Source organism: Martes martes, assembly GCF_963455335.1.
Source record: "Martes martes genome assembly, chromosome: 8".
NCBI classification, from domain to species: domain Eukaryota; kingdom Metazoa; phylum Chordata; class Mammalia; order Carnivora; family Mustelidae; genus Martes; species Martes martes.
In genome coordinates this window covers 85,057,078-85,072,716 of record NC_137895.1, presented here as the reverse complement: position 1 = coordinate 85,072,716, position 15,639 = coordinate 85,057,078, and the positions used below count along the sequence as shown (strand labels likewise).

At 53.5% G+C, this 15,639-nt stretch overlaps 1 protein-coding gene across 1 annotated transcript in view; it reads right to left on the bottom strand.

Moving 5' to 3' along the window:
• Positions 1 to 15,639, bottom strand: part of PRPF40B (pre-mRNA processing factor 40 homolog B) — a 20,292-nt gene extending 4,653 nt beyond the window's left edge. Inside the window, exons 1-18 of the mRNA XM_080811060.1 lie at positions 15,604 to 15,639; positions 9,456 to 9,536; positions 8,544 to 8,687; positions 8,163 to 8,228; positions 7,469 to 7,496; positions 7,213 to 7,238; positions 6,965 to 7,075; positions 6,558 to 6,678; positions 6,449 to 6,473; positions 6,022 to 6,225; positions 5,665 to 5,794; positions 5,518 to 5,582; positions 4,833 to 4,997; positions 4,623 to 4,731; positions 4,084 to 4,234; positions 3,209 to 3,342; positions 2,448 to 2,562; positions 2,214 to 2,305 (exon numbers count right to left, since the gene is read on the bottom strand). Of these exons, the coding sequence (XP_080667186.1) occupies positions 2,214 to 2,305; positions 2,448 to 2,562; positions 3,209 to 3,342; positions 4,084 to 4,234; positions 4,623 to 4,731; positions 4,833 to 4,997; positions 5,518 to 5,582; positions 5,665 to 5,794; positions 6,022 to 6,225; positions 6,449 to 6,473; positions 6,558 to 6,678; positions 6,965 to 7,075; positions 7,213 to 7,238; positions 7,469 to 7,496; positions 8,163 to 8,228; positions 8,544 to 8,687; positions 9,456 to 9,536; positions 15,604 to 15,606 (1,770 nt within the window). The 5' untranslated portion in view covers positions 15,607 to 15,639. The remainder of the gene's footprint in view (positions 1 to 2,213; positions 2,306 to 2,447; positions 2,563 to 3,208; positions 3,343 to 4,083; positions 4,235 to 4,622; positions 4,732 to 4,832; positions 4,998 to 5,517; positions 5,583 to 5,664; positions 5,795 to 6,021; positions 6,226 to 6,448; positions 6,474 to 6,557; positions 6,679 to 6,964; positions 7,076 to 7,212; positions 7,239 to 7,468; positions 7,497 to 8,162; positions 8,229 to 8,543; positions 8,688 to 9,455; positions 9,537 to 15,603) is intronic.

Genomic DNA, 15,639 nt, shown 5'->3' with positions numbered 1-15,639 from the left:
GAAAGACAGGACACAGCAAGGATGAGACTCCTGCAGGCCAGTCGGCAGGACCAGCCACTCCGTGGCTAAAATGTAAGCATCCAATAAAACACAGCTCTCCTGGGATTAGATATTTATACTTTACACAAATATCCTATTTAAAATGTGGTCTTTGCTGTATTCCTCCCTGCCCCAGGTTACTTTTGAGACTAATTCCCTAAATGGAATTTCTATTCTCTCTCTAGCCCTGTTCCTGCCGAATCCTCAGTAATGGTACCATTGTCCTACCTCCACCAACTTCAACTCACTTGACTTCTGAGTGACTCCATCCTCCTGATTTTAAAGTTCTCTTTTTTTTTTTTTTTAAACCAGCAGAAACCTTTTTTTTCCACAAAAATCTTACGGAGAACCTCAGTATATAAAAGAAAAGCTGCTATACTTAAAAACAGACTAAGGAGCAGTAGCTTCCCCCTTTCTTGTCCCAAGGCTCCCCTGAGGAAACTCGGGGGAGGAGGTGGGGGTCTCAGAAAAACACAGCTAGAGCACAGCTCTCCCTCATCTGCTGTCTCTGCTGCCTCCGCCAAGCTCGTTCACCACCTAGACTGCCTCCCAACTGGCCTCCCTTCTCACCTCCCGTACCTCTAACCTGTCCTCCAGAGTCCTGTGCTGCTCTGACCTTCCTACCAAAGGGTCCTAACAGCAGGGGAGAGAGCCTGGGGGTGATTCAGAAGAGGACAGCTCAAGCTCCAGATCTGTTTGAATCACTTGCCACTGTGACTTTTCAGTGTCCTGAGGCTTCAAAAACTGTCCTCCAACTACCTACCTCTACGGACACAGGCACTCAGTCTGAGGGATGCTACTCTATACTCTTACCCTGTGGCTCTTCCAAGACCACAGCATTCCCTGGCTCCCCATTACTTACAAGATAAAAACCCAAACTTCTTATTTTAGCATTCAAGATATTTTACATCTAGGGCTCTTCCTTTCAGAGAAACAGGAAGTCACAGGACAATAGGGCACATCTTACCTAATGGTAAGGACTTTTAAAACATTACATTTATATTAAACAGAGAAGTAATAGGGTGTGAAGATGCAACACCTGAATCTGTAAAGCAAAATACAGGACTTCAAAGAAATGCTCTGTGTGCAGTGGCCCATTCCTAGCTTTATTCTCGACCCTTCTTGCCCCAAGTACCAAGTTACTGCCCTTGGTAATTAAGTGTAGGTTGGTGGAAAATCCTCCATTTTTCAGATGAGGAAACTGAGGCTCAGAAAGGTTAAATAGTCTGCCGAAGGTGACACAACTAGTAAGTGGTTAAGCTGGACTTGTGTCCCAAGCAGTCTGTCTCCACAGTGCTGCTCCTAACTGCTGGGCGTACTGCCTCCCCAGAGCCTTTGCACGTTCTTCACTTCCACCAAGAAATACGCTTTCTCTTTGTTTTTTCCTTCTGAAACACAAGGCTCTCTTAGTGCAGCAATCCCTTTTCCACCTTTCATGGACATAGACGTTGAGAACTCTCTCTCCAGTCTAAGACAAGCAAGGTGCCTGCTCAGCGGTAAGGGGCAACTGAACTTGCTGCCAAACCAGATGGGTTGCGGGAGCGTGAGGTTAAGGATGGCCTGCCCCTTCTAAAAAGCAGTGGCATCTCGGTCTGAAGCCCTGGACTGCTTTGCAAAACCAGCCCAGTGGTGCTAGATAAGCCGTAATTTTAGGAGAACTAAAAGACCCTGATTTTTCTGTATAATCTCCTAATTTTAATTTGTTAACAACAAAGTTGAAATGTTTCCAGGACACTGTACGGGCCAAAAGGAATATCTGTGGGCCACCAGCTTATGAGGAGCTGTGCCCCTTACTGCTCAGACCTGCCATGCCCTTCCCACACCCTTGTCTCTGCTCCTATAATACCCCATACCCTGGACTGTCAGCCTCCTCCATCTGCTCGTTCTTAAAGGCATAGTGCAAAGTGTCAATTCTGTTGATTCTCGTCTCTAATAGCATTTGCCCCTCTCTATAACAGGTCTCATATTTATCTTCCTATTAGGCCATGAGCTCTTTACGGACAGAAACCTCATATTTCTTATTTGTGTGTTCCCAGTGCACAGTCAGGGATCACAGCAGATCTCTGCTGAATGGAGCTACACTGCTTCTGCAAAACAGGACTTAGCAGGGAGTCCGTCCGGAGAGGCGCCCTGCACCCAGTCTGCATCCATCCACAACCCTGGGCCTCCCTCACCTTAAGGATGTCCTTAATGATCTTCTTTTCATCATGGAATCGTGCCTTCAACTCCTCCACATAGAACTTGAACAAGTCCAGAGGGGTGGAGCCTGCGGGGGAGGGAGGGAGGGGGGGCCTGGCGGGCGGCAGCTTCCCGAGGCCTGGGGAAGGGGTCGAGGACAGGGAGTGGGGTGCAGAGAGGCTGGCAGGGCAGGAAGCCAGGCCAGAGAAGGGGGAGCCTGGCTGCCTTACCCGGCTGGCCCAGCATGTTGGCAAAGCGGACATCAGTGCTGACCGCTGGGTACAGCTCCATCCAGGTGGACATAGAGTGCAGCTGCCCTGTCTCGTGCAGCTCATCCAGGAAGGTCTGAGTGGGGAGAGGCCAATTATAGGGAGAGGGAAACACGGAGAGAGGCAGAGGCAGTGACTAGGGAGGAAAAGAGGGGATGGGAGGGAGAGGCCGGGACAATCCCGCCTGAGGAAATGCAGGCGAAGGAGGCAGAGATGAAAAGCTACAGATGGCGAGGCAGAGAGCAGTGAAAACAGAGGGAATGTAAATACAGAGAGGGATAGACTCAAACATGACAAGCAGCTGGCCTGGAAGGCAGAGAAATAGGAACTTGTCTGCAGCATGTCCTGCCCGGGGTTTGCTCTCAGCTTCCCAAAGTGTTAGAGCTAAGGAACCCCCACTGCTGCCACCTCCAAGCTGAGGGACAATCGAGCTCTGCCTGTCTGGCTCCCCACCAAATGGAAATGAACTTGGCCGAGCGGCTAAGCTGTGCCTTTAGGGCGCTCTCTGCTGGCAGTTTCTGGGTGGTGCATACATCCAGTCTCCCTAGAGGAGCATGGCCCCCGGTTGAAGGGACACAGCAGAAGCAGAGCGGCCTCGTGGAGGTGGCACAGGACCGGGTGGAGATGAAACAACAGGCCTAGCCAAGAGGAGGCAGGGCACAAGCGAAGAGATTATGGGCCCCGCCGGAGATGAGTACCTAACCAGCGGGTAGCAAAGATACCTGGAAGGCCTCCCGGTTCTTGCGTTGCTGACGCCGCTCCCGAAGGCGGGCCCGCTCCCGCTCCTCCTCCTCCTCCCTCTCCAAAGCTCGGATGTGCTCCTCAAAGCAGATTAGTGCATCTTCCTTGTCCATGTCTAAGCACAGAAAGGAGGCTCAGCAGGCGCTGCAGGAGTGGGACACCCTCACCGACCCCAGCACCCACCCTCCTACCCTGTGTTTGAGGGTGCTGCCTCAGTAGGTGCCGGGGTCACCCTGGGTGGTGGGGCAAGGGAGCAGAAGCCTCTGTGGGAGAGGAGACTGAAATGGTGGTTCTGGGGGAGGGTTCATTAATACATGAGAACAAAACTAGCAAGTATTCAGCTCTTGTGAATTCAGTTATTGGAAAGCATCGTATAAAACCAGCAATCTCGGGATCTGAGGTTTTATGTTTTACGGAACTGGGAATTGATCAGGCTTTGACGCAAGTTCAGAAGGTCAATTTCTGACATTGCCAGTGACTGCAGGCCAACAAGAGCTCATCGTGACAACACATGACCAGTGGAGGCCCCTGGCACCAAGACAATTGAAGACCATGTTCAAAGGAGTTGGAAAAATTATCCTCTCCCGGTCCTCTGTTGCCTATCCTAGAGCTCTTCCTCCAAGGACACACAATGTCCAGGTCGACAGTGGACCTCAGAGGGAGGGGAAGGGTGTCCCAGCATTCCAGCATCTCTAGACTCTGGAGAGATACAGGGACGGAGTGAATGCAGAGGGCCCCGGACGTCCACAGGGCAGTAAGTGCAGGGGAGCAGTAGGAGGCAGGCCCTGGGCTCCTCCTACTCACAGGTCTGTGAGGAAAAGGGAAGGAATGGGCGGCAGTGGAGACCCAGGCTTACTCTGCAGCTGGTGGTCCTGAGCAAAGCTGGGGTTATCCATGAGGTACTGCTGGGCCTGGGACCACGTAGTTTGGAAGTTGACACTACTCATCCCATCCAGGATGCTCTTCAGGGCCTGGATGTTGCGGCGCCGGAGCTGCTTGGCCTGTTCCTGGGGAGCCACAGGGTCAGGGTCAGGGTCAAGGTGAGGTAGGGCAGGTTGGAGCTACTCAGGTGGGCCTGGGAAGAGGAACATTTGGGGAAAAGCAGGCAGCTACGGAACCCTAGGAGGGCCAGATTCATAAGACTTTCCCATCCCCAGAAAGGGGAAGGAGCACGGGTTACAGACCAGCCCCTCACAGATGCCCTCCTGCCCTCCCACACTAGGTTGTAGGCCCTGACTCCTGAGCAGAAGCAGGGGGTGTGCAAGTGCCACACTAGCTTCCAAGGAAGGAGCTGAGACCCTGGGGCAGCAGAGAAATGAATGGCCAGGCTCCACAAGAACACAAAGACACGAAAAGCCTGAGGACAGACTGACGGATCTAGCCAGTGAATGTTACCTTCTCCTTCTTGGCCAGGAAGAAGAGGACATCATCATAAACCTCTTTTCGATCCCTCTCAGGGACCACAGCCCACACCTCCAGCTCCCCAAAGGTCTGTTCTGCCCGCCTGTGGAGCATATGGGTCATGGGTAGGCGGGCAGGGGACAGAGACCCTGGGCCCATGTGTTCTCAGGGTTCCCAGACCCCACCCCAGCCCGGCCCCCTGACCGGTAGCGGGTGGTAGAGGTCATGCGTTCGTGCTGCTCCAGGAAATGCTGCAAGGTCTGCTTGGCCTCCTTGGCCCTTAGCCGGGCCTCTTCCTTCTCCTCCTTCTCCCGCTGCGCCTTGTAGGCATTGAATGCCTGCTTTTTCTCACTCAGTTTGGGCAAGGCACTGGGGTGGAGAGGGTGGGAGTTGGGGGGGGGGCGGAATAGAGGAGTCACCCTGCATAGCCCACCAAGCAGGGTCACGGCACACAAAACTGAGTGAGGGGTCCATGCATAGGAACAGCAGGCTGCAGGGAGGCAAGACGGGTCTCTGGGATGAGGGGAAGGATGGGAGGCAGTGAGGGGGAAGATGGGGCTCCAAGACACTAACACCGAGCTCTTTTGCTCTGGGGTTGGTTCTCAAGGTGCATTCAGGCCTCCGCCCTATCCAGCCCCCTTACCCCAATTAATTCAATTCGAATCAATTCAATTCAACAAGCATTTATTGAATGTCTCATATCAGATACCTTTCCCCTCCTCCTCCCGGAGGCCCTCCAGCTTCTTTTCCTTGCGCCCTTGCCCTTCTATCACTCTCCTGACTCGGGCCCCCTTGGAGCCAGAGTGTTGAGCTGGGGCTTCTCAGGGAGGCCCTGGCCCAGCTGCTCACACACAGTCTGGAGGGCCTGGCTCCCTCTGCCCAGGCCTACCTGTAACGGGGGTCGGTGACCACCATCTTCATGGCCTGTTCCCACGAGGCATTGGAGGGGACAGCCTAGAATGGAGCAGGCAGGGGTCACGGGGCCTGCCCACCTCCAGCCCCCTCCAGGCCTACCCTGGGAGCCCCACCCCCGCACCTTGTCCCTCAGCAGCTCCTTGAAGGCCTGCTTTGCCTTCTCCCGGTTGCTCCAACTGAGGCCAGACCTCTCTGGTTCTGGCTTTGATTCCTCTTCCTCCTGCTGTGGCGGCTGATGCTGTCCAGCAGCACTGGGGGGCAAAGGGGACTCAGCCACAGCATCTCCCAGGTCCCCCAGCTTTCAGTGCCTATGTAGTCAGGAGTACAGCCTGGCTCCTCAGAGCAGCCCCCTTCTGCCCTCCAGAGGCTATGCCCAGACCTTCACACCCTTCCCAAGAGGCCTGGCAGAAGTCAAGGGTTGAACTAGGCAGGGAGCCCGAAGCCAGCATCTGGAATGCCTCAGAGGGGCAGCCCTCACCTGCTGGGGCCCTCCTCCGGCTGCTGCAGAAAACCCTGCTCCACAGGCTGGGCGGCCTCTGACATATCACAATCTTCACTCCCACCTGGCTCAGGCTCTAGAAGGCCCAGGGGCACAGGGGTGGGACCAGGCGGCCCAGGTGGGGGCTCAGGCTGGGGCTGAGGTGGCTGCGGCTGCAAGATCTGGGGCTGCTGCGGCTGTTTCCTGCAGGCGGGCCGGAAGAGCAGTGTCCAGGAGTGGAGCAGAGAGTGGGACAGTCAGGGACCAGCTGGTCTCTCTGTCCTGTGAAGGACTGGGGCCAGAGCAGGCCACTCCATGTACAGACTGAGAGCTGGCTCTTCCACGGAGTGGGGACCACAGACAGAGGGTCCACTCCCACCCCTCTGCTGGCCCCACATATAGGGGGATAGGTGGGCAGGTCACTCACCCTGCAGCCTCTTGTTTGACTAGAGCTGCAATGGGAAAAAGATAACATGGTCACAGGGTGGCAAGGGCCACCCCCCAGAACCGTAGCCCAGGCCCCACCCACTCCTCACCCTCCAGGTCATCCAGGTCCTTGGGCCGGGTCCAGCGAGACTCCTTACTCTGGTTGTTATAGTAGTAAGGTTTGCCCGTGTCTGACTTGTACTCTTTCCAGGGGCACTGGGACAGCAGCAACTGCAAGAGGATGGGTCAGAGGACATCAGTGGGCTGGGCATGCCCCCTAGTGGAGGCACAGTCGGGGGAGCAAAGAGGATCCTGTGAGCAGGGAGTTTTTAGCTATCACCTGGCCTGGCTCAACATGGGGGAAGACAGACTTCCTGAGATCCTAGGGAGGCTGGGGCAATGGTCAAGGATCTTGGGATCAGAGGAACCATGTGTATGGTTAAAGACTCAGGGGACGCCAAGGACTTGGAAGGGTCAGGGAAGCTGAAAGGAAGGGCCAAACAGCTCTGTTCAGGACCTCTGCCTTGGACTTGAGAGCGCTGGGCTTCTCCCACACAGACTGCTTGTCGTCAGCATTGTAGTAGTAGACGCGTCCGTCCGGAGCCACATGCTCACTCCACAGGGCCCTCTGGGAGGGGAGGGGGCACAGAATGGTGGTCAAGGCCCCGTCCCCAAAGCTTCTCCTCCTTACCCCAAAGATTTAACCATCAGCTTCCCCAACTTTCAGCTTTTCTACCCAGAGACCCCTGAGCTGGAAGAACTCACCGGAGGGCCTGTCCCAGGCACAGCAGCTAGAAAAAAAAAGCCAAGGGAAATGTTAAGTCCTTGCCCCAATCCCCATTTTATCCCACCTATTCCTCCCCTACTCCATCCCCAATAAATATCCCCTGGTCCCATCAACATCCCAGGCTCCCTGGCATCCCAACAGGCATGATCCAGGGTGGGCTCTAGTCCACGGTCCCCTCTCCCCTGTACCCCCCAACCTCCGAGCCTGGGGGGAGCAGACCCCCAGAAGACTCACAGCTGGCTGTGTCCGCACCCGGAGCCGTCTGCCGAAGAAAGAGGAGGGGGAAGGGTTGGGGCCAAGCCCAGCGGCCCCCAGGACCCAGGCCATGGGGGATGAAGAAGCAGGCCAGGCCAGGATCCGTGTGTCCTGCTCCCAGGGACCTCTGCCCCCTAACAGGCATCCCCCACCCTCTGGGGCTGAGGCTGTAGGATCCTAAGGGGAATCGCACAGCAGCTGTTCTTGGTTTTCCTCAAGTGAGAGTATTTTGTCGAGTCCACCTCTGATGCCCCTCCTCCACAGCGGATGCCAACCACTACATCCTACCCAGACTCTACTACACTGAGCAATGGCACCAGAAGGTCCGGTGAGATCCCCAGGTGCTGCTGCTTCCACCAGAGACAGAGAAGATGTGAGGGGGGACTGTATTCAAGTGTCCGCAGTGCCAGCTCTGTGAGGGCAAGCAGTGTCAGCCATGAATGTGTTCCTTCAGGGAGCCGGGCCCAGCAAGAGTAACATGCCTTTGGGGGTGAGTGAGAAACTACAAGAGCAGAGTACGTGGCCAGAGAGGAGGACCTGAGTGTGGGGAGTGCTGCTGGGACCGGGACGGAACCAAAGAGAAGAGGGAAAGGATGGAGGCCGCATCCCTGTCCTCCGAGTCAGACCCGCAGGGCTGCGGGGCCTGCTTCCTGCCAGCCCCTCTCGTGCTTACCGCTGCAGTGACAGGCACCGCTGGCATCAGCATTCCCGGCATCATGGGAGGTACCATTCCTGGTATCTGGGGACACAAAGAAGATAAAAAACAACTACCGAGGTGAGGGCAGGCAGAGGCAAGGCAGGTTCCCTAGAGATACCCTTTGGGGCCATGACCTTCACATGGTCCCCCATCCCGCCTTAGACAATCTCTAGGTTCTAGGCTCTCAGCCCCACCAGAGAGTTTCCTCCCGTCACTCAGTGGACAATACCACATGGGCCTGGCCAAAGCTCCCTCCCTTCTCTCCCTACTTCCTGAAGTCCAGATGCCCCTTCTCCCCTCCACCCCCAGCCGGACTCACGGGGTCTTCTGAGGCACTGGGGCAGGAGGGAGGATTACCTGTGTGAGTGGTGGTGGCGCCCCCATTGGTGGAAGCATTGGGGGCATGATGCCAGGCGGCATCGGGGGGATGGCTGGTGGTCTCTGACTCATGGGGGGTAGTCCCATCGGAGGAAAGGGTGGGGGAATTCCTGGAGGGGGCATCTGGAAGTGAGGAAAGGAAGGGACACTGAGCAGAGAAGACCCCGCCTTGGACCAGTCAGGGAATATCCACTTGTCTCCCCCCCTTCTCAACTCCCTGCACCGCCTGGCTCTGAGGCAATTCCAAGGCTTTAGCTTAAGAAGCACAAAGCATGAAACTGCCTGCTCCCCACCACTGAAAAAGACTGAAAACTGGAGGGGGGTGCATCTTCTGGGTCTAAGAGGCAAGCACCACAGCTTCTTCAGAGGTAGGGAAGGGAGAGGGGAAACGTCTAACTGCCACCAGACCGTGGCTGGAAGGCTCCATCCCTTGAGCAACTCTCCCCAAAGAGGCCTCTCAGAGGCAGGATTCCAGGTCCCCAGACCCCCCAGTCCCCTGCCTCCCATCCCTTTTTCTCCAGCTCAATGACCACCAGCTGCTACTTCAGCCTGACTTCAGTGGCACGTTGAAAGAACAGAGAAGGAGTAGTGAAAGAGAAAGGCAGCCCCACCATGCCCTTACACTAACAGAGGGTCTCTTCCCTTCCACTTCTCTTACCCCAGCCCCAGTGTCCCAAGGACAAAAAGACAAAGGGGGAGCTGTCAACTTGACGGACAGGGAGCTTGACAGCAGCTCCTCCCACCCCCACGCCCAAGCAACACCACCCCTTTTTCAAGGGTGGCAGAGGAAGCAGGACACAAAACCGTGCTGGCAATGCAGCAGTGCTAGGGACCGGGGAAATGGGGGTGCAGGCTGGAAAAGCCAAGCCCAGGGGAAGACATAAAACTTACGAAGGGTGGTGGCATCATGGGGGGCCCCGGTGGGAAGGGGGCAGGCGCTGCTGGGGGCCGGGGACCAGAATCGGGAACCGACTGTTGAGGGAGAGAAAAGTCATAGGACCCAGGATGGGCAAAGAGATGGGCTTTTGCAAAAGGGAAGCAGAGCAATGAGGATGAAAAAGGAGCACAAAGTTCAGAGGAAGGGTCTCCTGGCCCGGTTTCCTGCCCACACCCAGCTCCGAGCCCTGGCTAAGTCTGCTCTCTACTACCAGCCAAGAGCCAGGCCCAGTCCCCTTCTACATGGTCTTTATCACGCCAGAGCCCCAGAATAGATGAGGGTGGCTGGACTACAGGCCCAGTGTGGCTTTTCCCAAGGCTTTGCATCCATTCTCCTATCTGTGGGCAAGGCTGGGCCTCCCTTAAGCCTTAAACAGAGGTCTCTCATTCCTAAAGTAGCAAGGGAGGAAGTGACCTCCTTTCCCGTCCCCCTACCTGAATTCACCATTAGAGTCAACCACAAAGCCCTCTAAGCCCAAACAGTCACCACACCTTAAGCGCTAGCCTCCCTCTCTCTTCACTGCAGGCACCCCCCAACTGGCCTCATCTTTACTCCCTTGCTCACTCTGACACCTCCCACTCCCCATCACCTGCTCCTCGGCAGCTTTACCCCTTTCCCCTACAGATCCTGACCTCCTCTCCCTGTGGCTGAGACTTTGAACAGCCTAGTCTCCCTGCCCTACACCTACTAGCCACCACATCCCATCCTGCAGTTGTTGCCTTAAATACCACGTGCTCCCAAGAGCCTTTCCGACCACTGAATTTATTCTCTATCTGATGCCCTTCTTAGTTTCCTGGTATATACAGTTTCGTAATTATTACATTTCCCCTTACACGTGTAATAATATTCCATGAGGACAGGGATGTGTCAGACTTGTTGAAAGCTGGACTCCTGGTACCTGCCCCAGTGTCTGGCACATAATGAGTACTCAATAAATATTGAATAAATGCAAGAAGGGACAAAGAAAGGACCAAACACTCCCAATTCTAACACCTCATCTATAAATATAGCCAAATTCATCCCACAGATATGGTCAGAATGATGCATATACAACGTTTCCAGTCCAGCATTATTTGTAAAAACAGAAGACTGGCATCAGCCTATATACCCACCACTAACTGTGAAATTATACACAAACATAAAATGGAATACTATGCAGTCATAAAAAAGAATGAAGCCATTCATGGTCTTGATAGGAACAATCTCTAAGATCCATTAACAAGTGGAAAAAAATGCAAAGTGCAGCAAAGTGTGATCATCTGTATGAAAACCGGAGAGAAAAGAGGACATACAAGAAAGAAATCAGTAGAAGGGAGACGGAGGTGGGAAAGGAACCTTCTCACTGTACATATGCCCTTTTGTAACTTTTGAATATGCATCCATATGACTATATTACCCATTCAAAAAAAAATCTTTTTAAGTAAACTGAGGCTTCGAGATGCAGCTAAAAGGCCCTGTCCTTCCTCCTTTCACTTGATGGTTAGAGGGTATCGGGGAGGAGTTCTAGAGAAAGGTGGTAGCTGGCTGAGAAGGAGACACCCCACTGATGCCCAACTTCCCTACCTCCCCAGTGACCCCCTCCACTGAGAAGGCTTGGCATTGAAAGATGCTTTCTAATCTCTACCTCCCATAGTATCTGTCCTGCCTCTGTTCCCACCCATCTTGTCCTAAGGAGAGAAGGGCAAGCCACACTATTCCACCCAGAATCACCTTTCTCAGGGTACATCTGCTCCAGCCCTGTATTCAGACCTGCCCCAGCCCGAAACTGCCCTTAGCATGGAAAGTCAGAAATTCACCAGTGTGGGAGGAAATCCAATTCTCTGTGCCATGCTTACCCACCTCAAGCTGCCTTAGGGTCCTCTCTGACCTCCCAGATGCTACGTAACCATCTCTGGGTCCTACCAGATTCCAGAGTTGCCCATCTGAGGCTGGCACCACAGTCCATACAGCTGTCTAAGATAGAAACTGGTGAGTCATTCTCCACACCTCCCTCTTGTCAATACGTCACTGAGTCCTGCTAATTGTACCTTGTACACATTTCTTGAATCCGTCCACCCCTCTCTCGTTTTCATCTGACCTTCTGTAGTAGTCTCCCCACATCCACAAGCTCATCAAAATGCACCTCAGATCATGTTACTCCCTGCTTAAAATTCTTCAATGGCTCCCACTGTCCTTAGGATAGAGACCAAAACTCCTCCCCAAGGCCTGGAAGGCTGTGGGAGGTCTGCTTCTAGACTGCCTTGCCAGCTTCATCCATGTTGAGTTCCTGAGTGTGTGCTCTGGCCACACTCACCATCTCCCAGTTCTCCCACCTCCGGCCTTCATCTCTGCCTGCCACAACTTCCTGCCGACCCTATACACCTAGCCTACAGGTCTCACATCTACCAGCCATTACTTCCTCAGAAAAGGCTTCCTCCCAGGCCAGTGGTCTAGGCTTAAGTCAGAGCCCTCTTTTACAGGCTCATGTACCATGCACCCTTCCCTTTAGCAATTACCCACTGGAAGTTTACAGTTACTCCCATGGTGCTGACTGTCCCATTATTTTATGTGGCCACTCATAAAAAACAAATGCCACCACTTAAATTATGACACTCCAACGATTTTAAGAGGTCTTGACAAGAAATGTTAAAATGTGAGTCTCAGGGTCAATGAAATATCTGCTGCCTCCACCAGATCTTACATTTAAAGGGGCAGGGACTTGGCCTGTTTTGGCTCACCCTGATCTCCTAGCCCCACCGTATTTTCCTCACTGCCCCAGACTGGAACATAGAAGGTGTCAGTATTTATTGACTTGATGGTCTTGGCAGGTCCCACAAAACACAGCCACTGGTAAGGCCTAGGAGTTATTCAGAGAACACAGAATGTCAGAGATGGAGGGGACTCTGGCGACCACCCAAGGGAGTTTCCTTTGTCAGATGAGAAAACTAAGGGAAATTATCAGTCCCAGACTCCACCGTGGTCAGACAGAGCCAGGACTGGGTCCATTCTGCTCTTCAGTCACCCTCAACACTGTCCTTGCCACAAGGAAGCGGTCTGTTTTTTTCACTCAGCATATTCCCTGCTACTCATGTGGTAAAATCAGCAAGGATCCAAACCCTTCCTTGAGAACTAGTGGTGGCTCCCTATCGCTCACCCTACAGAATCTCACCTAACATTCAAAGCCTTTCAACAGACCTGTCTACTCTTGGCTCAGCCTGACTCAGTGGCTTCCCTCCTCCTCTCTGCACAGCAATTGTTAGGTTACACTCTGTGTTCCTCTTACTCTACTATCTCTCACTTTGCTCAAGATGATCCAGTATTTACCCCCTTCAGATTACCTTTATGATTATCCTCCACACATACACATACTCCTACCTCCTTGTGTCCCCTCGGCATAAATGCAGCACTACTAGGCACTGATGACATGCTACTCTGTGGATGTTTTCTGGGTGTTTCCCACAGGACCACCTGTCTCCCTACTTGGGAGGAGATTTCTCCATATTGGGGGATTATGTTTTCTCCTTTTAAGCCTCCTCTTGAGTGTCTAGTCAGGACCCTGCATACAAAGTACTGTGATAGAATGCAGACTCATCCTTGACCTTATTCGATTTTTGCATCCTGGAATATCCCAGAACAGGCAAATGTGTGCAGGTGCACCCGTGTGCCCACGTACAGTTGTATAAAATTCTCTGGGTAAAGGCAGCCTGTAATGAGATGGACAGCTCGCCAGAGGCTGTCTGTATAGCTGGGGAAAGAAAGCTGGAATCAAATACTGGCACGGGAAAACCTAAATAGTAAAAAACTCAACTGTATAGGAGCATCTCTAACTTGGTGTATGTGCCGCCGAAGCAAGCACTGACCATCTTTAACTTGGAATAGAGACCCCTGGCCAGGATCCAGATGCTGGACTGTTTTGGACAGTTCCCGCAGAGGATAGAGCAAAGGAATGAACATAAATTACCATGGAACTTCCGTGGCCCTCCCTTCCCTAAGCTTCCCCTGTGCAATGTGTATACTTTTCTTCCTGAAACACCCCTGCCTCTCTCTCACTTGCTGCAGTGCCTGGACAAGTGCGGGTCTCATTACACTTTGGGGCGAGACTGAACTCGTGTGACAGAGGGATACAGGAAATGGGCTGAAAGAGCAGATACTATGTCTTCCCTGGAACAAAAACACATCTGTGGCCTGGAGAGAGACGAAGAAACCACTGATCATCTTATCATCATGAGCTCACCTGTACCAGTGGAAGGACACAAACCCCCCCACCCCCCACCAAAGGTGCAATCAATTCTTCTGAGCCTTTACATCTAAGCTGCAGCTCAGGACTAAAGAATCAGAAGAAAGAATAAAAGGGGAAAAGAACAAGAATGGAGAGACAGAAGAAAGAGCAAGGAAAGAGGGAATAGCTAACAACTAATATTTATTGAGTGCTTATTATGAGCCAGATATCATGCCACTCATTTAATCCTTGCAACCATCTAAAAGGTTATTATTGTCCCCATTTTATAAATAAAGAAAGTGAGATTCAGAGAGATTAAATAACTTGAGCAAGGTTCCAAAGGATTAAACAGCAGAGGCAGGTTTGGAATCCACGCAGCCTGACCCCAAAGCTTTCAACTACTCCACAAAGCTGTCTCCCAGCTAGGGTGATGGTGCCACAGCTATTTCTCGCAAACCGACTCTCCTGTTTTCTTTTCACCCCAATCCACACACTATCCTGAATTCCTCCAGGTGATCCCAAGGATGGTCTGGTCTGACTCATTCCCTAAAGGGATTTGTGTTGGTACAATGAAAGCTGGAAGGCACACTTCTCAGAAAGGTGAGAGAAGGTACCTCACAGAAAGGGTACCTGTCATCAAAAAGAAAAACAGCATGGAGGTCAAGAGACCAGCTAATTCCCCTGCAGTCAACCCTTACTTGCTGCCCTACTTCAGCTGCCCCAAATAGTGCCAGGCCCTCCGTTTTCAAGACCATCCTAATCCCCACTCCTCTACACCAGCCTTAGTATATTCCTCCCTCTTCCCAAAGATATTGGCTGTCTTACTAGAAAAGAGCTTCCACTGCTTCTCTCTGTCCTGCCATCTCCTCAGAACGAAGACCTCATTCTGGTCTTCGTTTTCTTGGGTTAGGTCTCTACCTCCTCGGCCACTTCCAGAGTTCTTCCATCCCTCCAATAGGATGCCAGAGGCGCTGGCTAGCCTGCTCCAGCCCTGCAGGCTTTGTGCCTACCATCCCCCACATCCCTGGGGATTTTCTGCAGCCCCAGCTGAAGGCCTCCCCTCCATCGTCAGCCTGCTTTCCCTTGCTTCCCCACATCCTAGAACCCATTCTCCTGAACTCTCTCCTGAGAAGTCACCCCATTTCGAAGCTGGAAAGGGTGTGTGGTATCATTCTCATGCATTTTCCTTGCTGTTTTTTTTTTAATCGGTGGGGCATCTGAGGCCCAAAGAAAGGTAATGACTTGCCCAAGGTCACACAGAGTTGTTAACACAGTTTGTTGATGGCAGAGCCAGGGTTGGGATCAAGGGTCCTCTGTTTTCTCATTTCTTGGGCTATCCGGGACTAGATGGGGACCGTAGCCTCTCTTTCCTCAGGAGACAATGCCCTCTCCTCACCTCACGACACAATGAGGGGGAAACGAAGGAGGGGGTCTCCAAGTGGTCTTATGGGGCGTCCAGGGCTTCCAAAGGAAACAAGCACTGGGTCTGAGGAGGGGCGTGTTGCACGCCAAATACCCCACAAGGGGAAACTGGCCCCCCAGCTCTCCCCTTGTCCCTCGGTTCCCACATTCCCGCCCCCTCTCCTTTCCTGACCTTTCTTCACAAACCCACCCTTCTCTTCTCCCCTTCCTCCTCCTCAACCCAGTCCCGCAACTCTCGCTCCCCTCAACCCCCCTCTCCCCCACCCCCGCCATCCTCCATCATGGCCTCCCCGCCCCTTCTCCCCCAAATCCCCGCTCCCCTCCCCCTCCCGGGCTCCCTTTCCTAACCCTTCATGCCCCTCGCCCTCCCCCGGGGTCCCGGGTACCCCCGGCGGCCTCCCCGCCCCCCCGGCCCCGGCCCGGGCCGCCGGGGGCGCTGTGGGACCGCCCCGGGCCCCTCCACCCCCGCGCGGGGACGTTACCATGCCAGAGCCTCCGAGCAGCTGGGCCGGCTCGGC